Below are 24,071 nucleotides of genomic sequence, written 5' to 3' on the forward strand. Positions count from 1 at the left end.
TCAGATTTTGGTCACTTGGGCCCCTTGGAGCCACCCCTCTATTGGACTAGAGCAGGGGCTCAAATGAAGTGTCCTCAAGAAACTCTAACCTTCCTTTGACAAAACCTTCCTTTGACATTCCCCCCTTGCATTCAAGGCAACCAGTAGAGGTAGGGTTGCCAGTCTCCAGGTGGCGGCTGGAGATCTCCCGGAATTACAACTGGTCTATTGCAGAAAATGGCTGCTTGGGAAGGTGGGCTTTGTGGCATTATACCCACTGAGGTCTCGCTCCTTCGCAAACCCCACCCTCTCCAGGCTCCACCCCCAAAATCTCCAGGAATTTCACAATCCAGAGCTAGCAACCCTAAGTACAGGTAGTCTGATGCGGGACTCTCTTCTCCTGCAATTCCAGGGACCCCCGGCACTGGGGGAGAGAAACTCATCGGGAGCTCAGCCCTGGACCCTCCATTCAAGTCCAGGGTGCCGTCTAGCAATCTGTGAACTCAGTCATGCCGGGCAGTTCTCCAGGCAGATCTGCTGAGTCAGGCCTGGAGCTCCACGGAAACTGCAGCCGGAGATAAGCAGGCGGGCTTATTTCAACAATCTGCGGCTGTCCCGAGGCTAGGAAGGTTCTTGGCTGGTCCAAAGGTCGGTCCAGTTTCCAAGGAACCACCTGGAGGAGGGCAGCCCCGGCTGCAGAGAAGGAAAGTCGGGAGCCAAAGCCCCAGGGAAGCACACCATGCCAAAGAGATGGCTTTAGGAAAGGGGGGGGCGTTTCACCTGCAGCAGAACCCTCATAGTTGGTAGCCTCACAGAGGGCCTACTGGCTGGACTGGGAACTCTGGGGAGCCTGGCCGGTTGGCTGGGGCAGACTTGCGTCTAGGGTTCAGTTTTGCCCCAGGAAAAGCATTGGGGGAGGGGCTGTTGCTCCAAGGCAGAGCATCAGCTTGGCATGCAGAAGGCCCCAGGTTCAATCCCCGGCATCTCCAGATGAAAGGACCAGGCAATTAGGTGATGTGGAAGACCTTTCTCTGCCTGCGACCTGGACAGCTGCTGAGTAGACAATACAGATTTTGACAGACCAATGGACTGTTTCAGTATAAGGCAGCTTTAAGTGTTCAGGTGTGGTTTTTATGTGACCTCCAGGCAAATCCGCTCCTTTTGTCATTAACATGTCTGCTGAGAACTGAGAAACCAGAGGGGCCCCCCTTAACACCCCCTTCCCCAATGCTGACAAGGCAGGGTCGTTATTCCCATGGCTGGCAAATGCGTCATTCTCTCTGCTGGAATTTCCCTCTGCATCTGGCAGAGGCCAGGCCGTGGTGTGTGCTGGTCCTGGGGGTGTCTCCACCCTCTTGATGGATGTCTCTGAGGGTCAGATTCTAGGAAGGCCGTGGCAGTATTTCTCTCACCACACAGTGATCCCAAGACGACTTTCCATAGGTCCAGGCTTTTCACCCAGAACCCCTGGAATCTTCTCAGCAAGCTTGACCTCTGGCAGCGCTCCTGTTAAAGATTAGCCAGTGGGAAGGGAGGGGAATATTCTGATGGCTGCCTGGCTTGAGGCACATGCTGAACCTGAGCTGGGAAAGGTCAGGATGTCGGGAGGGTGCAGGGGCCCCGTGGAAACTGCTCAGTGTGCTTTAGGGCACACACGTGCTGGAGGGGGGGTGAGGAAGGAGGCTGTGTTGTCCGTGTGCAGTTGGGAAGGACAAGGGCACCGTAGCAGGAGCTGACCCGACATACGTACAGAAGAAGAGCCCTGCTGGATCAGACCAAGGCTTTTCTTATGTTCTTATGTACGCAGGGCAAGGAAGAGGCCAAAGAGAGACAGGCAAGGCTGAAGTCCAATAGCGGCCCAGGCAAAAAGCCAATCTTGCTCTGGAGGAACGGATAACTTGGGCAGGTCTGGGGATACCAATGGATTATCTGTGGGTGAGCGTACAGGAAGTTGTCTTCATGAGGAGGGGCCATGGCTCAGTGATAGAGCATCTGCTTGGCAGAAGATCCCTGGCACCTTTAGTTAAAAGAATCAGTTAGGAGGTGATGTTAAAGACCTCAGCCTGGGACCCTGGAGGGCCACTGCCAGTCTGAGTAGACAAGGCTGACCTTGATGGACCAAGAGGTCTGATTCAGTACAAGGCAGCTTCATGTGTGCCTTATACTGAATCAGACCCCTTGGTCCATCAAAGCAGTGTTGTCTGTTTGAACTGGTAGCAGCTCTCCAGGGGCTCAGGCGGAAAAGCATATTTCACATCACCTCTTGCCTGGTCCTTTTTAACTGGAAATGCCAGGGATTGAACCTAGGACCTTCTGCATGCCAAGCAGATGCTTAACCACTGAACCATAACCACTTCCCAAGGTGGGGTCCAAAGCTGGTGGTTCTTCCCTTTGGCCTCTGGTCTGCTGTCACCACCACGACCGCCATGCTGCCCTGAAGGTTCCTGGTAGAGAGGGGGTCCCCCAACCATCTTTACACATTGGATGTCTTCTTCTTGTTCACTCTCAGTTCTGGAGATCCTGAACCTCATCCATCAGAGGGACCTCGTGACCGCTGACGAACACATCATCGAACTGGAAGCGGAGTGTGATCAAGATGGTCAGCAGAGCCCGGAGAACCGTGAGATGCGGAAGGATGGGAGCCGGAAGGCCAAGGACGTGGCCCTACTCTACGAAGCCCTGCTGAAGGAGCTCTGGGCCGTCTTGGCAGAGGCGCTGACTGCCAAGGGCATGCAGCCAGAGCTGGAGCTCATGGTACGGGTGATACAGCAGGAGGAGGAGACGGACCGCAGGTGGCTGGAGTCCAAGGGGGGCACGGTGGAGGGAAGCCGGCCCCGAGCCATGAAGAAGCAGTGGATGGAAGCGGTGAACAAGCTGGTGTGCCAGAGGTTGTGCCAGTGCACTGAAGGCAGGGCCGGCCCCGTGGCCGCGCTGATGGACAGGCTGGCCAAGTGTGCCTGGGAGGACCTTTGCGCAGTGAGGTTCCACCTGCTGCATGCTTATCCGAAGGAGTACGAGGCCTTCAGTGTCTATCTGTGCAGCTACCACCAGGGGCTGGCAGAGCGCTTGGCTGAGGTGGTCCAGAAGAGCATGAACATCTCTGAGCTGTACTTCGTCTTGGACTGGAACTGCAACATCTACCAAAGGTCAGCGGAGAAAAGAAGGGTTGCAAGCAAGGGCAAGGGGCAAAGGCCGACAGCCCTTCTCCACCTGCCCTGTGGGCTCCAGAGCAGAACCCAAAGGCTCTGGGAACCCCCCCCCCCGCTCACATGAAGCCTCTCCTCAAGGTTGCAGCAGGGAGGCAAAGAGCGGCAGGGTGTTCTAGTAGGGTTGTCAGCCTCCAGGTACTAACTGGAGATCTGCTAATGCAACTGATCTCCAGCCAATAGAGATCAGCTCACCTGGAGAAAATGGCCACTTTGGCAATTGGACTCTATGGCATTGAAGTCCCTCTCCTCCCCAAACCCTGCCCTCCTCAGGCTCCACCCCAAAAACCTCCCGCCGGTGGCGAAGAGGAACCTGGCAACCTTAGGTTCTAGGCCAGCAGATCTGACCCTCTGGGAAATTCTTCCACTTTGGAGACGAGGGGGAGCTGGGCAAGGGGGGGGGTGTTCTTGGACAATTTTGAGGCGTGTGCAGGAGAACTTCCCTCCCATGCTGATGATAGGGCAGGAGGTACCATATGGGTTTTGTGCCTCAGGAATTGAGTGAGCTTGGGATGGCCCCACTCACAAGGCCCTGTAAGAAACGGTGGGTGGGAACCCAGCCTGGAAACCAAGCATGGCCTGGCTTGGCCATACCCAGGGACTGATTAGGGGAAACAGTATCCCTCTAACTAGGGTTGCCTGCCAACCTCCAAGTGGTAGCTGGAGATCTCTTGCTATTACAAATTACCTCTAGGTGACAGAGATTAATCCACCTGGAGAAAATGGCCACTTTGGAAGGTGGACTCAGTGGCATTATACCCCAATGAAGTCCCTCCCCTCCCCAAACCCTGCCCTCCTCAGGCTCCAGCTCCAAAATCTCCAGGCATTTCCCAACCTGGAGCTGGCAACCCTGCCCCTAACTCAGGGGTCCCCAGGCTGTTTGAGACTGTGGTCATCTTTGGAATCTTGTAGCATAGCAGGCGCAGCCACAAAATGGCTGCTGCAAAATGGCCATTGCAAGAGCCGGAGCCAGCCACAAAATGGCTGCCGCGGCTTACCTTCAGTCACACAGTGAAGATCCTTGTGCTGCGGTGGCAGCTTTTGCCAAAGCAGTGTTTTTAAAAATTAGCACAGCCAATCACATTTCCAGTGGCCAGTCAAAAGCCCCACCTGGCCCAGCTCACTTTCTCAAAACACTTGGTGGCTGCTAGGAAAAGTGCCAGCAGGCACCGTGGGGCCGGCAGTGGGTACCATGTTGGGGGCCCCTTCTCTAACTCTCTTTCTTCCACACAGAGAGGTGTTGGGCCGAAGTGAGATTGCTCCCCTGGTCAACAAGGCCCAGAAGTTGGGCCCGCTGCTGCCCCACGAGACTCAGCTAAGCCTGGAAGAGGACTGCATCGCAGCCGTCAAGGTAATGTCGGGGGGGGGGGGCATGTGGGTGCAGCATTTTTAAAAAACGATTTCATCCTTCTGTGGCTCATAGGAGGCCAGGAACGAGACCGCAGTCAGGCGTCAAAGCTGCTTGTGGCTTGGGATCCATCAGTAGGGTTGCCAACCTCCAGGTACTAGCTGGCGATCTTCTGCTATTACAACTGATCTCCAGCTGGTAGAGATCAGTTCACCTGGAGATAGAGTTGCCAAAGTGAGGGTCGGCGGGCAACGCGTGCACTCGCACCTGCCAGAGGCACCACGTCACTTCCGGTTTACACCCGGAAGTGCCGCATCGCAACGGGCCTTTTACCACTCAAAAGTAAAAGGCCCGTTGCGATGCGGTTCACACTTCTGGGTGTGAACCGGAAGTGATGTGATTGTGGTACGTGCGCGCAATCTCACTCATCTCCACCCCAAAAACCTCCCGCTGGAGGAGAGGTAACCTAGAGGTAAGCCTACCTGGAGAAAATGGCTGCTTTGGCAATTGGACTCTATGGCACTGAAGTCCCTCCCCTCCCCTCACCCCGCTCTCCTCAGATATTTCCCAATCCGGAGCTGGCAACCCTATGTAGAGCCCACCCTCCAAAGCAGAGGTTTTCTCCAGGGGAACTGATCTCTGTGGTCTGGAGATTAGTTGTAATTCCAGGAGATCTCCAGGCCCCACCTGGAGGTTGGCAACCCTAGCTGGTTTCTCCATTCTGGTTCCTTTTGTCACCTGCCCCTCTTGTCTCGTGCCTTCACCCCATCCTCTTCCCTGCAATAGGGTTGCCAACCTCCAGGTACTAGAAAGAACACTAACCTAAGCAAAAATGCTAAAAAGGAATCGATCCTAAACAAAGGAGCGCCTGCTGTACAGTAGAAGATGCACAAAAAAGATGCACAAAGTTCCAAGCGCTAAAGAAGTTCAGAACGCAGTACTCTGTGCTGTATAGTGTGACACGCCACTACAATAATGGGGGGGAGCACTTCACTTGCAACTTGAGTAGTTTCTCACACACTTATTGACCAGAAAAATCCAGAGTGGCTCGTGGAATAACGATGTAAGAAGGAAAGGATGTGGGGTCGATCCTGTGCACGTTTCAAATCTGTTCTTTCATCAGCTTGCCGTCTGTTTATCTCCCAAAGGGGATTGCTACGTGATTTTCAAAGGTTACATTCCAATCTATACATCACAGCATCTCTGCTACAGATCACGTCGGTGGCTTCTCCTGGCAGTATAATACCGCCCTCCCCAGGCGCCACCCCCAAATCTGCAGGAGTTTCCAAATCCAGAACTGGCAACCATATATCTTTGAATCTGACTGGATGACAGGGTTGTCAGCCCTGGCTTAGGAAATTCTTGGAGATTTGGGGGTGGAGCCTGGGGAAGTTGGGGCTTGGGGAGGGGCTGGAGCTCAATGGGGTATAATGCCATAGAGTTCACCCTCCAAAGTAGCCATGTTCTCCAGGGGAAGAAGAAGAAGAGTTGGCTTTTATACCCCACTTTTCTCTACCTTTAAGGAGTGTCAAAGCAGCTTACAATCACCTTCTCTTCCCCTCCTCACAACAGGCTCCATGTGAGGTAGGTGGGGCTGAGAGAGTTCAGAGAACTGTGACTAGCCCAAGGTCACCCAACTGGCTTCATGTGTAGGAGTGGGGAAACCAACCCGGTTCTCTAGAGTCTGCCGCTCTTAACCACAGCACTGTGCTGGCTCTCCGATCTCTAGTGTGGGAGATCAATTGTAAACCTGGGAGACCTCCAGGCCCCGCTTGTGGGTTGGGCAACTCTACTGGATGACCTTGGTTGGGTGTTCATGTGGGAAGATATAGTGAGGGGGATAGGGGGCCACTCATGGTGCCTGGAGCTCATGGGAGGGAGGGTAGTGTGGGTGGAAATATAATGACAAAGTGATCACATATCACTCATTTGATTGCCTGTCACGTGTGGAACTAGTGGCTGGAAGGCTGGAAGGCAACACTGGGGAAATGGAGGCTGCTGAAGTCACCCAATGGCTCCTCCGAGAGAGAGATGCTCCATGGCATGTAGGCCCCGCTCCATAGGAAAGCACTCCCTCCCTCTCTACATCCCTTTCCATCTCCCTTTGCTGCTTGATTGCAGGCGAAGATCATGGAGGACATGAAACAAGAGCTGCAGAAGGAGGAAGAGAAGTGGTCCCAGGAGGAAGCCAACGACTCCCAGTCCTGCCTGTCCAGCAAAATCATCCCCGTACGTCAGACTCTGGACCTCCTATACATCAGACTCTAGGCACTTCTTGCACGCCACCTTGCAGCCTGCATGTTCTGCTCATCCCAATCCTTTCACATCCACCCCGGCCTCACACTTGACCATGTAGCCCTGGCTTCCAAATCAGCCGCCGCAACCAAGTTAGAGGCTTTGGGTGTTTGGTGGGAGGCCTCTGGGGTCCTGTCCCTTCTGCTCAGGGATTGTGTCAAGTGCTGTTCAACCAGCCTTTTGCCTCTCTGGGCTCATCCCCAGGACCAGTAAGAAGTCCTGACCGGTGCTTTGGACTCTCTCGCTCATACCTGCAGCTCTCTCTGTTTTGCTTGCATGCTCTGTGTGTGCATTTGACCCACGTGCGCTCGCACAGTGGCTTCTGAACAGGAAGTAAGTAGAGGGTCTGACAGAGAGGGACGAGGATGACCAGGGGCCTGGAGACCAAGCCCTACGAGGAAAGGCTGAGGGAGTTGGGAATGTTCAGTCCGGAGAAATGGAGGTTGAGAGGGGAAAGGATTGCTCTCTTTAAGTATTTGGAGGGCTGTCACTTAGAGGAGGGCAGGGAGCTGTTCCTGTTGGCAGCAGAGGATAGGACTCGTAATAATGGGGTGGAAAGGTATCGGCTGGATATTAGGAAAACGTTTTTTACAGTAAGAGTAGTTTGGCAGTGGAACCAGCTACCTGGGGTGGTGGTGAGCTCCCCCTCACTGGCAGTCTTCAGGCAGAGGTTGGTCAAGCACTTGTCAGGGATGCTCTAGGCTGATCCTGCATTGAGCAGGGGGTTGGTCTAGATGGCCTGCATGGCCCCTTCCAATGCTATGATTCTATGACTCTTAGAGCCCCCTCTCAAGACCTTGGCCCCCTCCAGGTGGAAATTCTTCCTCCGAGCTGTCCCCTGCGGAAACCCCTCATTGTTGTCTGTCCTGTCCTTTGCAGCGGAGGAGAATGAGACTTTGGGGGCAAGCCTCAGAAGGCTGCTGCTCCCTCCGGCTTGGCCAGCACTGAACCTTTCCCCCTTCGCAGGTGTTAAAGGCTCACACAGACCGAGCCCCCCAGATCACGGCAGACTTTGGGAAGAGAATGGCTCAGTGCTGCCTGAACTGCCTGGTGGAATTCCTGCAGAGGTATGGTGCCAAGGAGCATGGGCATGCGGGGGCATCTTCTGCAGCCACTGAGGGGACCCTTTGGGGACAGGACTGGTGGACGGACTGACAGGGAGGCAGTGTTTTGTCCAGAGCTGGAGCAAATTATGTTTGCTGGCACCCCAGTTTTGCAGTATTTAAAAGCATCTGATGGTTCGGTCCAAAGAAAATTGGTCACCTGCATGAATGCTGGGAAATTTGACAGCTATGGTTGCCCCAAATCTGCTGTTTCTATCCTGATTCAAGACCTGTTAGTGCTGGGGACAGTCTCTGGCAAAATTGTCAGGGCATCCTCCCCCCCACCCCCCCGCCACACCTGCACTTCTTAGAGCTGATTCACATGTTATAAAATCCTGGTGACTGCCAGAATGACTTTGGATCCAATGTGCGCCTGTTAGGAACTTAATTCCCAGGTGCGTGCTGTCCTATTTCGATCAGGACCGCAGAGTGCAGGAAGAGGGGTGCTTTAGGCCTTCCCACCCGCACTGTTTTCCTGGCTTGAAACTAGTTTCAAAGAGTAGCTGCATTGGTTTGTAGTAGAGCAGCTCGATTCGAGTCCAGTAGCACCTTAGAGACCAACTGGGGCAAGAGCTTTCCAGAGTCAGAGCTTTGTTAGATACAAAGATATCTTCATCAGGTATCTGACAAAGGGAGCTTTGACTCCCAAAAGCTCATACCCTGAAAATCTTGCTTGTCTCTAAAGTGTTGCTGGACTTGAATCTGGCTCCGTTTGCACCACTGAGGCCTCCAAGAGTGCTGATGGGGTGTGGTGGTGGTTTCTCACCACCACCACCCGGCTATTTTAGGTTGGGAATCCGACTCAGACCACTGCACACACCGGGGAAATGTTAGCACAAATCTGCTTTCCTTGTGACAGACCTGTGGGCTGTGTGTCAGGCCTCAGACACCCAGCTTTGTCACGAATGGGCCTCAAGCCTTCTCTTGGGACCTCAGTTCAGAAACTCATGCAGATCCCATAGGCCATCCTCCCTGCAACCACCCATGCCTGATGGCCCATTCCGTTTACTCCACAGTGGGCAGGCAGAGCAAAGCGGCCCGGCAGCCTGGACGTGGCAGGGAAACACAAAAGGGTTGAGGGTCTTGTTTACCCCCCCCCCCAAGCAGGACACCCATTTCTACTCTGTGGGGAAGCATAATTTTGGGGAGGGGACACATGGGGGGGGGGGAGGCTGTCACATTCACCCCTTCAGTGGCTTCCAGTTCCCCACTGTCTGCTCTGAACAAGCTTCCTGCAAGGGCTTCCTGTAGGAGGAAAGCACACTGGTGGTGCTGAGCACGGTTGTGTGTACATTGGGGAGGGGAGAGGGGAGAGCGGTGCACAGCTGCCAGCTCTAAAGGGGTTGCCAAGACTTGGGTTCATCCTGGCATCTAAATAGCTGCTCTGCTCCAGCTTTCTAGAGGAATGCCAGCGAGGCCGGGGCATAGTAGGAGGGCCTGATGGAGCTGGCAGGATAATCCAAACTCTGCCAGAGGCTAATTTTATCTGGACTTCCTCTCGGAGTGCTTGCCTCAGTGACCTGGGGCGGATGTACGTGTGGGTCAGAATGGATGCTGTCTGCGCAGACAGTGAGTGCCCACAGGTGCCCACGGGGCTGCCCTGAGCACAGCGGAGGGTGTGGGACAGCTAGGGTTGCCAACCTCCAGGTGGTGACTGGAGGTCTCCGGCGATTACAACTGATCTCCAGCCGATAGAGATCGGTTCCCTTGGAGAAAATGGCCGTTTCGGCAATTTGCCTCTACGGCATTGAAGCCCCTCGTCTCCCCAAACCCTGCCCTCCTCAGGCTCCACCCCCAAAATCTCCAACCTGGAGCTGGCAACCCTAGGGACAGCCCTCTTTGGGTGGAGAGCAGGGGCCGCTGAGCCCAGGGAGGTGGCTCAAGGTTGGGTGGATGTGTGAACCTGCCTCCTCGTGAGTCAGGCCCTTGGATTGTCAAGGTCAGTCCTCTGTCCTCTGTCCGGCAGCGGCTAGTCAGGGCCTCAGGTAGAGAGCTTTCCTCTTTCATGCCTTTTAATGGGAGATGCCAGGGACTGAACCGGGGACCTTCTGCACACAAGGCGGGGGCTCTGCTTCTGAGCCATGGCCCACCGTCCCCTGGCATCACAGGAGACTGTGCATTTCTGAAGGGCAGCAGTGCCGGTTGGGGTTAGCAGGTGTGAGAGATCCGGCACTGGTGAACCACTCAGGAGCCCCTGGGGTCAGTTCATAATTCCTGTACATCTGTGCAAAGTCTCTAGGGAGGGGCGATCAGGAGAGACCCCCTCCCTTTCTGGAGCTCATCCAGAGGCTGAATGGGAGAGGAGGAGGGATCACAGACTGGGGGGGGGGGGGTGCGGCGCAGGGGACACCGGGAGGTGCAGTAGTGGTGGTTCTTTAAGGGCTGAATTGGACTCTCCAGGTGGGGGGACGACAAGGGGCTCTCTTGGTTGGCACTGGGACAAAAGTGGGTCTAGGGGCCATGGAGGAAACTTGCAGGGCTTCCATGGGGAGGAGGTTGGCAGGGCAGGCCCCAAGGCCAGGGCTGTGGGCACGTGGGAATGAAATTGGGCTTTGAGCTTGCAGGGGGCATCTGTCCCCCCTGACATTTCTTCCACTTTGTCCCCCCCCCATTCTTGTCTTCAACCCCCCCCCCCCCCAGTTTTCAGAAGAAGGTGGAAAATTTCCACGGGAGGCAAGCAGAAAGCATCTTAACGGCTGACAGCTACATGAGCCGGACCATCGCGCTGGTCAATTGCTGCCCACCCTTCCAGTGAGTGTCCCCCCCTCCGTCCAACCTGAATGACAAAATAGGGGCAGCCACTTAACCACCACCACCACCACCACCACCCCCCGTAGAAAGTGCCAAATCCTACCACTGACATATTCCCTTCCAGAGTGTTTGTGAACATTCCCTGGAACCTCCACAGCTCAGCCAATGGCTGGGTGAGCCTGGAACTTGTAGGCATGAAGGAGTGGGTGATCTTACAGTTGCTGTGGAGACTAGTCCCTGCTCCCACAACTGTGGCATTCTCTACACGCCTCTGGGTGAGCAAAGAGACTGACACCCTTCCTGGCACATCATGGCCTGTTTTGATGTGCATGTTCCAGCGGGGTATACTGTGTCCAAGTGTGGCAACCCCAAAAAGAAGCATCCCAAGGGCTCCATTGGGTGCCACGGAGTGCATCCTCAGTCAGCTGGATTTTTTATACACAGAATGGCACTGGTGCCCAAAGGCCTGCTGTTTGCACTCGTGGCTCACAACCCCAGTGACAACTGTTTCTTCCCCAGGAAATACGTCAGGGACTTGGCAAGATTTGGTCACCCCGAGAGCGAGAAAGCAGAGGGCCAGGCCAGCGCCTGTCTGGACAGGGTGACTCGGCTCTGCAACCACACATTGGCCAGCCAGCTCTTTAAAAACCTGAAGGTATTCCTTTCGGGGAGGGCCGAATTAAAAATTGCAAGACAGTTTGTATCAGGTAGATTCTGGAGATATGTGAGGCTAAATGTTTTAATAGATTAATTCTTACAGAGCTAATTTGTCCAGATTATTTGGATGCAGAAGCAAAACATCTTGTTACAGCCTGACTCCCAGGTGGACATCCTGGGGGAGACAGCGGATGTGGCCAGTCAGACTCCGGCCCCAGTGGGCCAGGGCCCCCGGGAAACAAGAGGATCCCTTCCAAGCTCTTGCTGTCTCCATCATTGTCGCCGGGAGCAAGGGATGCTGGGAATGTTGGCGGGCAGGAAGACACAGCTCCTGACCCCGCTGCTCCTGCCCAGGTCCCGCCTTCTGTGCAGGAGCAGATCCCAGCCGCTCCCAGGGAAGCAGCATTGCTCCCTGGTCCCAATCCCACCGCTTGCCTCCCTGTTGCAGACCACACTGCCCTCTGCTCCTTCTGATCTCCTCCCTGCCCCCCCCCCAACAGCCTTACTTCCACAAACTGATGAAGAGGAAATGGCTGAACAACTCCGAGGCCTTCTCCACCATCATGGGTCTTCTCTTGGAGCATGCCCAGAAGATGAAGAAGATGAAGCTGGAGCCATACCAGGTGAGCAAACTGCCAGGAAAGCAGAGGACACTTTGGCCTTTTATGCACGTGTTGTTCTTGTCGAGGTCACCCCCTGACTGCTTTGGGGCTTCATTTTAATTATGCATGTATTTTCTGACCTTCAGAAGTTACCTCGCTGTCCCACCGCGGTTTCCCAGGATTTTCAGGATGCTGTTTTACCCCGAGTTTAAAGTCTGCCTCAATCCCAACTCAAAAGCCTGTGCATACTTGTCACTTTGGGTTTTTTCCCCCACGCCCATTCTTGCTTCCCCCCCCATCCCAATCTCGCACTGTGCAACTACTAGCCTCTCAGTCCAAAGAGAAATAAGTGGAGAGGGAAAAATGAGGGCAGCCTGGTGCCTCCGAGCAAGCCGTGCGCCCATCTCCGCAGCATCCCATTATATCAGACGTGAGGTATGCATGTGCTGGGATTATGTGACAGTTGTGGGGAAGGAGAAAATTCCTTTTTCACATGTTCAGGGGCGTTCCTTATGCCTCTGTATAAGTGAGAGAATAATGCTGGAATACCATGAGGCTGCCTGTTTGGTCAGTTTCACAGTGAGTGTGGGTCAGTTTCAGTTCTCAACAGGATGGAGCAAAGCAGGGCTGATTTGCCACCCTCCCCTTATATGCCCCCTATTACCTTTGTTTTGTTTTGTTTGCCAGTGAAGGCTACCAATGAAATGATGAAATGATCACAAATGACCGTTTTTATGTTCTTATGACCCCTGCATTGAGATCACCAGAAACAAATTGGTGGTGGCGGTGGTGGTGGGGTTGTCCAGACTCCTCTTTGCTTTGGCTGTAAAATGGCCACTCGGTTCAGATCAAATAAAAGAATCCCACTGCCGGGCTGGTGGTGGGTGGTGACATATTAAAAAAAAAATACTACAGCAAATTACAAAGCCACGTTTGCAGGGGGGAGGGAGTCACACGTGGTTCAGAAGCTCTGAGTTTTCACTGGGAATGCATACTCCTGGAATTCCTTCAGGGCAAAAAGCCCCTGTGCACAGTGTTTTGAGAATTCAACTGCAAATACTGTGCAGTTAGAGAGCAGCAGATCCAGCGGAAACAGACCAGGCATAAAAGGCCTTTGGCAGAGCAGGAGCTGGATTCAAGTCCAGTAGCACCTTAGAGACCAACGAGGTTTTTTGGGGGGTGAGCTTTCAAGAGTCAAAGCTCCCTTTGTCAGACCAGCCAGACCCTGGAGGCATTCTGGGGCACAGTGGGAACACTTTCCCTGGGGAGGGGGATACATTTTCATTTACTCCCCCCCCCCAATGCAAAAGCATCTCTGGCACAGCTGGAGGTTGGCACAGCCTTGAGAGCAAGGGACCACCCGCCCCGTTTCGGGTCACCACCCTTTTCTTGGCTCTGTGATTCTGCCTTTAAGAGGAATCTGAAATGCATCCAGGGAGTTGGCACTGGGCTGCTTCCTTTCGGCATGCCAGGCTCCTATTATAGGCAGGGGAGCAGGTCCAGCAAAGGGATGTGGTAAGCCCAGCCCTTGGTTGGCATCTCCAAAGGCTGCAGCCCTTCTGCTCCATGAGGACCAGTGTGGTTCAGCAGGTCCCTTTCTCTTTTGTGCCCCAGAAATTGTTGCCTTGTTGCCAACACTGGTCTCTCCCCTGCCCTGTTCTTGTTTTGACCAATCAGTTGCTGGTGAAAGACGTGCACCACGGTGTCCTCACTGAATACATTCGCCCCCTGATGCGGGTTCGGATCATCTGCACATCCTCAAAGATGAGGTCAAAAATGGCCGCCAAGCTGCGCAGTGAGGCTCAACAGCTCCAGGAATTCTTCGCTCAGCTGGTGAGAAGCGTTTGTGTGTGTTTTTTTGGGGGGGCAGGCTCTATCACCAATTTCCAAATGGGGAGGGCAGAAGAATAGGGGTCTCATGAAGAGGAGGAGGGAGAGCACTTGGATTTTGGAACCCTGGAGTAGAAGGAGGGGTGTCCCCAAATACAAGGCAAGGTGGACGCATGAAGCTGCCTCCTCGTGAGTGAGGCCCTTGGTTTGTCAAGGTCAGGCCTCTGTCCTCTGGCCAGTCAGGGCCTCAGGTAGAGAAAATCCTTTCCTCTTTCATGCCAGCGTGTTGTAGTGGTTAAGAGTGGTGGTTTGGAGCGGTGGACTCTAATCTGGAGAACTGGGTTTGATTCCCCACTCCTCCACATGAAGCCAGCTGGGTGACCTTGGGTTAGTCACAGCTCTCTCAGCCCCCACCTACCTCACAGGGTGTCGGTTGTGGGGAGGGGAGGGGAAGGGAAGGTTATCGTAAGCTGGTTTGATTCTTCCTTAAGTGGTAGAGAAAGTCGGCATTTAAAAACCAACTCCTTCTTCTTCTTCTTTTAATGGGAGATGCCAGGGGCTGAACTGGGGACCTTCTGCACACAAGGCAGAGGCTCTGCTTCTGAGACACGGCCCACCGTCCCCTGGTGTCACAGGAGAGAGTGAAGAATGCCTCTCCCCCCCCCCCGAATCCCTTGGAATCTAGTCAAAGTTCCTGCCCTTCAGGACCCTCCCTGCCAGCCTGCCTGCCGGGGAACTCGTGTGCACAGTCTAGGCTGGCCAGCAGGTATCAAGTTCTCTGCCCTCAAGGATGGCCCTGATTGGGCAGAAAGGCAGGCAAGAAATGTTGTCAATAACCAGATAAGGGGCATTCAGGGAACCCCAAGTGCCTGTCATGGACCTCCCACCCCCACCCCCACCCCGCACACTTTTTAAGGGATTCTGGCTTGGGCATGTTCTAAAGACCCCACCTGGGCCACTGGCCGGGCCTTTTGGGGCTGCCCAGGGATAAATTCCCACTCGCCCTTAAAGCCCTTGCCTGCCCTTGCCCTGGTGTTTGTGCATCTGTGAGAGAGGGGCAGTTCTCAATACACAAGAATCAGGGTTGGGGGCTTTAGGGTTGCAAACCTCCAGGTGAGGCCTGGGGTTCTCCTGGAATTGCATCCGATCTCTAGACTATAGAAATCAGCTCCTCTGGAGCAAATGCTGCTTTGGAGGGTGGACTCTATGGCATTATAGGCTGCTAAGGTCCCTCCCCTCCCCAAAACCCATTCTCCCCAGGCTCCACCCCTAAATCTCCAACTTAAAATTGGCAATCCTGGAGGTGGGAGGTGGGGTTGGATGTATGGAAACCAGAAATGTGGTTTTCTGAACCGACCAATGGCCAGGCGAGAGGGTCCATTTGCAGTCATGTTTTGGCCTCCTGATTCATACCCAGGTGTGTCCCCAATACTCCCATGCAAAATCTGCTCAGGGGAGCCTCCTGCCTCCTGGTATCCTCCCACTCGGCTCAGTTCTGCCACTTCTGAAGCCCAAGGAACCTTCCCCTGACGGAAACATGATGGAGGTCTTCAGGCATGGTTACATGGAGCGGGTAGGATAGAAGCCACGGCCTGCCCGGGAAGTTTCTCCACCTTCACAGAGCTTCTCACAACTAGTACCTGGAGGTTGCCAACCTCCAGGTACTAGCTGGAGATCTCTTGCTATTACAAATGATCTCCAGGTGATAGAGATCAGTTCCCCTGGAGAAAATGGCCGCTTTGGCAATTGGACTCTATGTAGGGTTGCCAACCTCCAGGTAGTAGCTGGAGACCTCCCTTTATTACAACTGATCTCCAGCTGATAGAGATCAGTTCCCCTGGAGAAAATGGCCGCTTTGGCTATTGGACTCCCTCCCCTCCCAAAATGGCATTGAAGTACCTCCCCAAACCCCACCCTTCTCAGGCTCCACCCCCAAAACCTCCCACCAGTGGCGAGGGGGGACCTGGCAACCCTACTCACCACCCAGGATTTCTCTGAAGGGGAAACTCTCTCCTCCCAGTGTTACCGGAAGCAGACTTTTGCCACTCATGTGAACGGCTCTGGTGCCTAAGGCAGTAACATGGTGCCACTGAACTTTGGTAGTGTTGTTAAAATGGAGGGCAGCTCAAATTAGCTGCCTCAAGATAACCTAGAGAGCCCACCCACCATACTCAGAATTGTTTGTCATTGTGATCCGGATGAGGCTGTGATCCGGACCCATCTGCAGCTGCCCTCCCCCATTTCTCAGCCTTTTGGGTCCCATCTCTTGGCCAAGGAAGGCAGGGCTGTCCTCGCTTGGCTGGGCTCCGCTCCGGAATTGCCGCTTGCAGAGAAAAGGGCCACCCTTGGCTGGGGGCAGGGATGATCCTGCCTGGTTCATTGAGAGGGTCCTGTGCCAGATGCTGTGAGTGACAGCAGAGAAGGGCTGGGTCCACCTTCCGTGGAGCCCCCTCCCCAGGCACTGTTCTCCCAGGTCTCAGGGCCCTCTGTAGAAAAGCAGCTGGGGAGAGGGCTGTGAGGGGGAAATGGGTGGGGGCCGGGAAGGGGCCTGTCCCCACCTTCCTGCCATGGCTCTTCTCTCCCGCCCTTTGCTCCTCTAAGCTGAGGCTGCCTGCAGTGCGAAAAATGCATTTGTCCTTTTGACAGATGAGTGGTTCCTGATGTTTATCAGCTCCTTCGGGGAACTCTGCCTCACCTCCCTGTGTCCCCCCAGCAGGGAGTTCCTCTGGTCGTGTGTGATTTGTTTGAAAAGGTCACTTCCTCCAGTTTGTTTGCCGGGGCAACCCGTCCTCCCAACCACCCCCCCTGGGTGAGCTATAATTAACTCCATGCCCTGACAGCTGCTGACTACCCCCCCCCCCCACACACACACACACAAACACACACACCTCCCTCCCTTGCAGAAATCCACCTCCTCCTGGCTGGACTCCGCCGTACCACACCTGGCCGAGATGATCGAGCTGGAAGACACACCGGCCGTCCAGATGGCAGTGGGGTTCCTCGCCAAAGACTTTCCTGACGTGCAGTGAGTGCAGACATAGAGTTGCTGGCAGGAGGGGTGGTAATAAGTGCTGGGACGTTGTGGCCAACTTACGGCGAGCCCGTAGGGCTTTCAAGGCAAGGGGCGTTCAGAGGCGGTTTGCCATTGCCTGCCTCTGAATAGTAACCCTGGTCTTTCTTGGCGGTCTCTCATCCAAGTACTAACCAGGGCCGACCCTGCTTAGCTTCCAAGATCTGATGAGATCAGGCTAGCCTGGGCCATCCAGGTCAGTGGAAAAGATGTACAGAGGTGGTTTTGCCATTGCCTGCCTCTGCATAGCGACCCTGGACTTCCTTGGGGGTCTCCCGCCCAAACACTAACCAGGGCCCACCTTGCTGAGCAGCCTATACTTTGTTTGATTGCTTGATGGTATGCCAATAAAGGTATTGAAAATGGAAAATTGAAATTGCTGAGCAGCCAAGGTCTGCTGTGATCAGGCTAACCTGGGCCATTCAGGCCAGGGCTTTAAAATATTTCGCAGGCTAGAAAGATTCTCAGAAAATACTCAGGCTAAAAGTGGACTGCAAAAACCATTTTTAAAGGATTAAAACCCCTAGGTTAAAAGCCTGGGTAAAGAGAACTAGGAGCCCCGTGGCGCAGAGTGTTAAGCTGCAGTACTGCAGTCAAAAGCTCTGCTCAGGACCTGAGTTCGATCCCGACGGAAGTCGGTTTCAGGTAGCCGGCTCAAGGTTGACTCAGCCTTCCATCCTTCCGAGGTCGGTCAAATGAGTACCCAGCTTGCTGGGGGTAAAGGGAAGATGACTGGGGAAGGCAACGGCAAACCACCCCACAAACAAAGTCTGCCTAGAAAAAGTCGGGATGTGACGTCTCCCCATGGGTCAGGAATGACCCGGTGCTTGCACAGGGGACCTTTACCTTTTAAAGAGAACTATTTTGGCATGTAGCCCAAAAGAGGCTCTGTGTGTGTATGTGTGCCAGGGGAAGGGCATTGCACAGGTGAGGTGCCACCACTGAAGAGGGCCTGCTTCTGGTTGTCACAAGCGGGGGCACTGAGAGCAGGCCTTGGCTGGCCAGGAGGATCTTTACTGGCGGGCTGGATGGCTACCTTCGGCTCGGAGGAATGCCGCTTGTCGCTTGCCCTGACTCGCTCCCTGTCCTCTGCTTGTGACGGGACTCGGGGAGACAGTTTTCTTTCTGCTTTTCGGAGACACTGTCACCTTGGGGCTTGCCCCTCCCTCCCTGTCCCACCCGGGTTCTCACCCCATTTGCCTCCGGGCCGATACAGCCTGGGGCTTTGCCAGGCCAGGTGGCTGAGCTCCAAGCCGTGGCTGGTTGCCCACAGCCCTGGGGAGCCGCAGCGGGTCTGTTCCATGCAAGAGAACAAACAAAGGCGAGATCAAAGTGTAAGTGGAAGCGTTAATGAGAGCCGCCTCCCCCGTCAGCGGAAAAGGCCCATCAGGTAAGGATGTGCGCGCAACCTGAGGTCCAGGCATATGGCCAACGAGGATGCTGCTTGCTCCCCAAAGCAGAGAGCCCTCGAGAAGCCATCCGGACTTTGCCAGGGGCTGCTTCCACCCTCAAGAATGGAGAGGCGAAGGCAGCCTCTCAGGACCTCACTTGGAACAGCCTCTACCTTGGCAGCATATGAACTTCAGAAGAGCCCTGCTGGATCAGACCAGTGAGGGTCCATCTAGCCCAGCATCCCATCTCACACAGCGGCCAACCAATCCGTCTGGAGGTCCAACAACAGGACGCAGAGGCCGAGGCCTTCCCCGATGTTGCCTCCCAGCGCTGGGTTTCAGGGGTTGACTGCTGCTGTATATGGAGGTTCCCTTTATTCCCCATGGCTAGTAGCTGTTGCTGGACCTCTCCCCCATGAATCTGCTCCATCCCCTTTTAAATATGTTTGTGGCCTTCACTGCATTTGCTGGCAGTGAATTCCACAATTTAATTACTCATTGAGTAAAGTAGTATTTCCTTTTGACCTGAATTCCCTGCAATTTTGGGGGGGTGCCCCAAGTTCTAGTATTATGGGAGAGGGAGTGAAAGCTCTCTCTGTCCGCTTTCTCCTCCCCGTGCATAATTTTATAAACCTCTTTCATGGCTGTCCCCCACCCCCCCAGCCATCTTTTTTCTAGATGGAAAAGTCCCAGACTCTCCAGCCGTTCCTCATATGGAAGGTGCCCCAACCCCTTAATCGTTTTGGCTGCCCTCTTCCGTACTTTCCCCAGTTGTGCGCTTTCCTTTCTGAGATACGGCAACCAGAACTGCACACACCATTCAAAATGGGGCCGCCCCATGGCTTCATACGAGGGCCCTACAACATGGGCTGTTTTATTTTCAAACCCTTTCCTAATAATCCCCAGCATGGAGTTGGACATTGCTGAAGCTGCGTGCCGGAGAAGTTTCTCCGCTTGGTGGCACATCCGTTTGCCTGTGTGAAAAGACGTGGCCATGTTGGGATAAAGGGACAGTAGGGTTGCCAACCTCCAGGTAGTAGCTGGACATGTCCTGCTATTACAGCTGATCTCCAGCTAATAGAGATCAGTTCCCCTGGAGAAAATGGCCGCTTTGGCTGTTGGGCTCTATGGCATTGAAGTCCCTCCTCTCCCCAAGCCCCACCCTCTTCAGGGTCCGCCCCAAAAACCTCCTGCCAGTGGTGAAAAGGGACCTGGCAACCCTAAGGGACAATGAGTTCAGTAGGAGGGCCTGAGAGACGCAGAACTGGACCTGGCTTTGAGACCTCTTGCCTTGCAGGTTTCCCTACAAAACTGAGGCTGGATTCTGCCCCTCACAGCAGATCAAGGGATAGCGCTGGCCTTAAGGCCCAGGGCAGGGCTTCCCAGGCAGTGCCATGAGAGGCTGCCAGTGCCCCGGCGTGCCCTGCCTCCCTGTTCCTGCAAGACGTCTCTTTTTCTGTCTTAACGCATCCTTCCCTTTACAGCTCCCGTGAGCTGGATCCAGAGATGGTTTTCCCTGGCCTGAAGGGGCGCAAGGAACGTGGCAACGCTCCGCATGAGCTTGCACCTGGCCATCGGCACAGGTGGTGATGGGCTAATATCCTGGGCAGTCCTGCCACCGGCCAGATCTGCTCTGAGCCACGGCAGTGGCACGGGAGGAGGTCGTGAGTGTCCCTTGCTTGAAACCAGCCCCGCCATGACCTCTCTCTCATTCCTCTTGGGCCCCTGGAAGCTGCGGCTGGGAAGCCCTGCTCCAGAGAGCCCTCGGGGAGTAGATGGAGCGTCCCCCTTCCTCCCGGAGGGTTGTCGTAGCAGTGTGTTCTTGGAACTGAAGTGTCACCACCATTTTCCCAGGAAAGAGGTGACTGGCGGGTTATAAATACCCTCCCTTCCACACTGCTGCCCGTTCTGCTGCCAGCCGACTGCGTCACTCAGGGAGGCGAAGCCGAACCTTATCGTGTGTCTCTGCTGTTTGTTTCCCTTTCCATCTTCCTGCTTACGCGTCCTCAGGAATTGTTTTGGAGGCGACAGATTGCCCGTTAAGTGTGGCTGACGGACGTTTCCTGTTTTATCTGGACCCTCTTGGGCTTGTTGTTTCTTTAAAAAAAAGAAAGGCAGACAGACAGACATGCAGCCGAAGGAAAACAAGCGGCTGGACCTCAGAGAGGAAGTGGGCTCAGTCGAAGCTTCCTGACAGGGGCCATTTTGCGTGGGTGGCAGGGTGGCCCTGCTGGGATGAAGAGGTCCCGGGATCGTTCTGATAGTGTGGAGAAAAAGAGTTCCCGCCCTCTGCTCTGGCTCACCCAGGCCTGGCTGTCCCTTTGGGGCACAGTCCTGGCCAAGCTCATGGGCTGGTCAGAGAGAGCTAGGGTTACCAACCTCTAGGTGGTGGCTGGAGATCTCCCGCTATTAGAACTGATCTCCAGGCAACAGAGATCAGTTCCCCTGGAGAAAATGGCCACTTTGGAAGGTGGACTCTATGGCAAAAGCCCCTCTCCTCCCCAAACTCACCCCTCCTCAGGCTCCACCCCCAAAATCTCCAGGAATTTCCCAGACCTGGATGGAACAGGCTAGCCCGATCTCGTCAGATCTTGGAAACTAAGCAGGGTTGGCCCTGGTTAGTACAACGTGGGGGGGAAGGGAGAGACCACCAAGGAAGTCCAGGGTCACTGCACGAGGCAGACAATGGCAAACCACCTCTGAACATCTTCTGCCCTGACCTGGATAGCCCACTTTTGTCAGATCTTGGAAGCTAAGCAGGGTTGGCCCTGGTTAGTATTTTGAAGGGAGACCACTAAGGAAATTCAGGGTTGCTATGCAGAGGCGGGCAATGCCACACCACCTATCCCTGTCTCTTGCCTTGAAAAACTCATGAGGGGTCGCCATAAGTTGGCAGAAACCTGACGGCGCATTCTGCCGCTGCTACCAGATTATTTGGTGTTTGGGGTTTTATTGTGGATTGTTATTCTTCTTGGGCTGTAATTCTGATGGGCTTGTTCTACCGCTACCTTGAGGCCTGTTGGGAAAGGCAGGGTGAGTATTGAAGAGTAGCCAATAAATAGCGGAAGGCCCCCATGACCCTGGAAAGACCCTGGCTGTGCTGGGTGGAGCTGGGAGGAATGGGGTGGGGGGCAGGAGTCAGACCGGCCAGCCAAAGCTGTCATGAAGTCAAGCAGAAAACAACCCCAAAGATTTGCCCCATTCCCCACAATCCCGGAGACAGAGGCTGAAACCCCAGGAAGGCACACCGATCTCACCTGCCGTTTCTCTGTAACTCAATGGCTGTTTGAATGGTGGGGAGGAGAGCCCGTCCTGCAGCCGGTGGGGCCTGCCGCTTTCATCAGAGAGCCAGCGAGGTGTAGTGGTTAAGAGCGGTGGTTTGGAATGGTGGACTCTCATCTGGAGAACCGGGTTGGTTTCCCCACTCCTCCACATGAAGCCAGCTGGGTGACCTTGGGCTAGTCACAGCTCTCTTAGTGCTCTCTCAGCCCCACCCACCTCGCAGGGTGTCTGTTGTGGGGAGGGGAAGGGAAGGTGATTGTAAGCTGGTTTGATTCTTCCTTAAGTGGTAGAGAAAGTCGGCATATAAAGACCAACTCCTCTTCTTCCTTGGCTGCCCATTGGGGAGCTCCCTGGCCATCGGAGGGCATTTTTCCCTTCTGGCACAGCCAAGGCCTGCTGGGGAGGGGGAAGAACAGCAGACGGCCCCCAACCCCCCCCTTGCTGATTGCATTCCGCTCCCCCGCAGGAAGGAAGGGGGGGGATTTGCCAGGCGAGCCTTCCTAGGAAATTGGGGACACTGCTTGGAGGAGACCAGGTTAGGCCAGGCACAGGGAGACGTGAGCCCTGCAGACGGATGCGAGCGGCTGATTAGCAACGCCTTTCTCCAAAAGCGGGTGGCTTCCCCTGCACACTGCAGGCCCCAGTGCTGGGGAAAAATGCCTCGGAGGGGCCATTAACCCCATGATCAGCCATGCTCCGGCTCTCTGCCCCCCCCCCTGCCGGGCAGCCAGCAACACGGGGCCTGGCTGATTAGGTGGGCCCCATGCCAGCTTCCTGAAGTTAACGAGACATCCGAATCAGCGGGGCTTTAAATAAACTCTTGCAGGAGGGATGTGGAGCCAGCCGCCGGCGCTCTCTTGCCTTGCGCCTGGGAACGGGAGTGCATCACAGACTCGAGGGGGGAGAGGGAAGGGGGCGCAAGGGGCACTGCTGTGGGGGGCCCAGCCTCAGCCCCAGGACCCCTTTTTGAAGGAGGGGATTGCCTCTGAACGCAGGTCTTTGGCGTGGGTTCAAGCCCCTGCTCTGTGAGGCACTTGGCAATGGCCTTAGGTGAGCCATTCTGAAGGCCTGGGGGGCAGCAGGCTTAGGGTTGCCAACTCCGGGTTGGGGAATTCCTGGAGATTTGGGGAGGCTGGGACATTAGCAGGGTATATGATGCAATAGATTCCACCCTCCAAAGCAGTCATTTTCACCAGGGGGAGAGATCCCTGTCGAAATTGTAATTCAGTTGTAATTCTGTCTCCAGGCTGAACCTGGAGGTTGGCAACCCTAGGCCAGCTTCAGAGCCCATTTCCTCCCCTGTCTGGAGTGTCAGGGTCCACGAAGACTGCCCCCTTGGCAAAGGCACTGGGGCTGCGGTCTCTCCGCTGTGCGGAGTCACGGCCACAGGAGGGTCTGCTCGACTGGACGGAGCCACGTGCACACACCGCCCACGTGATCGGATCATGGCCTGGCTCTTCTCCGGCCGTTCCGGGATCTCCCCGCCCCCACCAAAGGCAGGCTCCTCCTCTGAAGAGAGAGGGCTCGGCTGGGACTTGCTCTCAGCCAGGGTGGCCTGGGACACTCGGGGAGTTTGCTGTTTCCTAAATGCGGTGCCCGGAGCATTCACACCATTGATCCCCTAGCTGCATTTGAAGTGGTTCAGGCCAGGTGTCGGTTGGAGGATTCTCTTCCTCCTGAGCAACTTCTGCCCACCTGGACCCCCCCCCCACACACACACACACAGGAGCGCAGGAACAGAAGGCTCCGATTGGTGTCGGTGAAGTTATTGCAGATGTGCGGGGAGCCACTGACCGCAGTCGTGACACTAGTAGTCGGGTATCGGAGTCTGCCCTGAGAGCGCCACGGCACCTTCTTTGACGTGGTCAGTCTAAAAGAGTAGCTGGTGTGAGCTGATTTTCAGGCCTGGAAGCCCACAGTTGTTTTTGATGAGACCCTTTTCTTGTGGTGCTTCCAAAGCTGCCTTCAGCCCAAAGCAAAGGCTGGTTGGTCAAGGGATTCTCGCCCCCTCCAGGAAGAAGCACGTGTCGGCCATCCTGGACGTGCGAGGCCTGCGGAACCAAGTCCAGCGCCAGGACATCCTGGCCGTGATGGAGGGCCTGGAGAAGACAGAGGAGGAAGACTTGCCCCGCCAGGAACGGGCCTTCTTCTCCAAGATCCCCACCAGTGAGGTGTCCTGTGTCCAAGTCAAACTGCAGCACCTTTCGCACGTGGGTCACGCCTGCCTCTCCCGGCTGCGCTGGAGGCCCAGGCGGCAGCGGCAGCGGCAGCAGCGGCCCAAAGAGCACGAGGCTGAATCACAGGTGTAAGAACTTTGGCCCACCCACGCCTAGTCTTCCATGTAACCGCTGGGGGCTGCTGAGCAGGGGCCTGGAGCCCCCCCCCCCATTGCCTCCTGCTTCCAACGAACTCTGCGCTCAAAGTGAGGGATCTGAACGCTCATGCAGGACTCGCCTTGGCTGCTTTCCGGCTTTTCTCCTCCCCACAGAGCCTCTTTCTCTGGCCAAGAATGACCACAGCAACAATGCAAATTGTCCAGCCTGGGGACGGCCAAAGG

General features: G+C 55.1%; 1 protein-coding gene across 1 annotated transcript in view; it reads left to right on the forward strand.

The window, feature by feature from the left end:
- EXOC3L2 (exocyst complex component 3 like 2) overlaps positions 1–23,823 on the forward strand; it is a 33,158-nt gene extending 9,335 nt beyond the window's left edge. The window contains exons 2-11 of the mRNA XM_056846187.1: positions 2,489–3,125; positions 4,419–4,536; positions 6,655–6,762; positions 7,795–7,895; positions 10,572–10,682; positions 11,202–11,337; positions 11,840–11,962; positions 13,619–13,774; positions 16,675–16,796; positions 23,529–23,823. Coding sequence (XP_056702165.1) covers positions 2,489–3,125; positions 4,419–4,536; positions 6,655–6,762; positions 7,795–7,895; positions 10,572–10,682; positions 11,202–11,337; positions 11,840–11,962; positions 13,619–13,774; positions 16,675–16,796; positions 23,529–23,823 — 1,907 coding nt within the window. The remainder of the gene's footprint in view (positions 1–2,488; positions 3,126–4,418; positions 4,537–6,654; positions 6,763–7,794; positions 7,896–10,571; positions 10,683–11,201; positions 11,338–11,839; positions 11,963–13,618; positions 13,775–16,674; positions 16,797–23,528) is intronic.
- The last annotated feature ends 248 nt before the right edge of the window (positions 23,824–24,071 follow it).

This window comes from Euleptes europaea, chromosome 3, assembly GCF_029931775.1.
Source record: "Euleptes europaea isolate rEulEur1 chromosome 3, rEulEur1.hap1, whole genome shotgun sequence".
NCBI lineage: Eukaryota > Metazoa > Chordata > Lepidosauria > Squamata > Sphaerodactylidae > Euleptes > Euleptes europaea.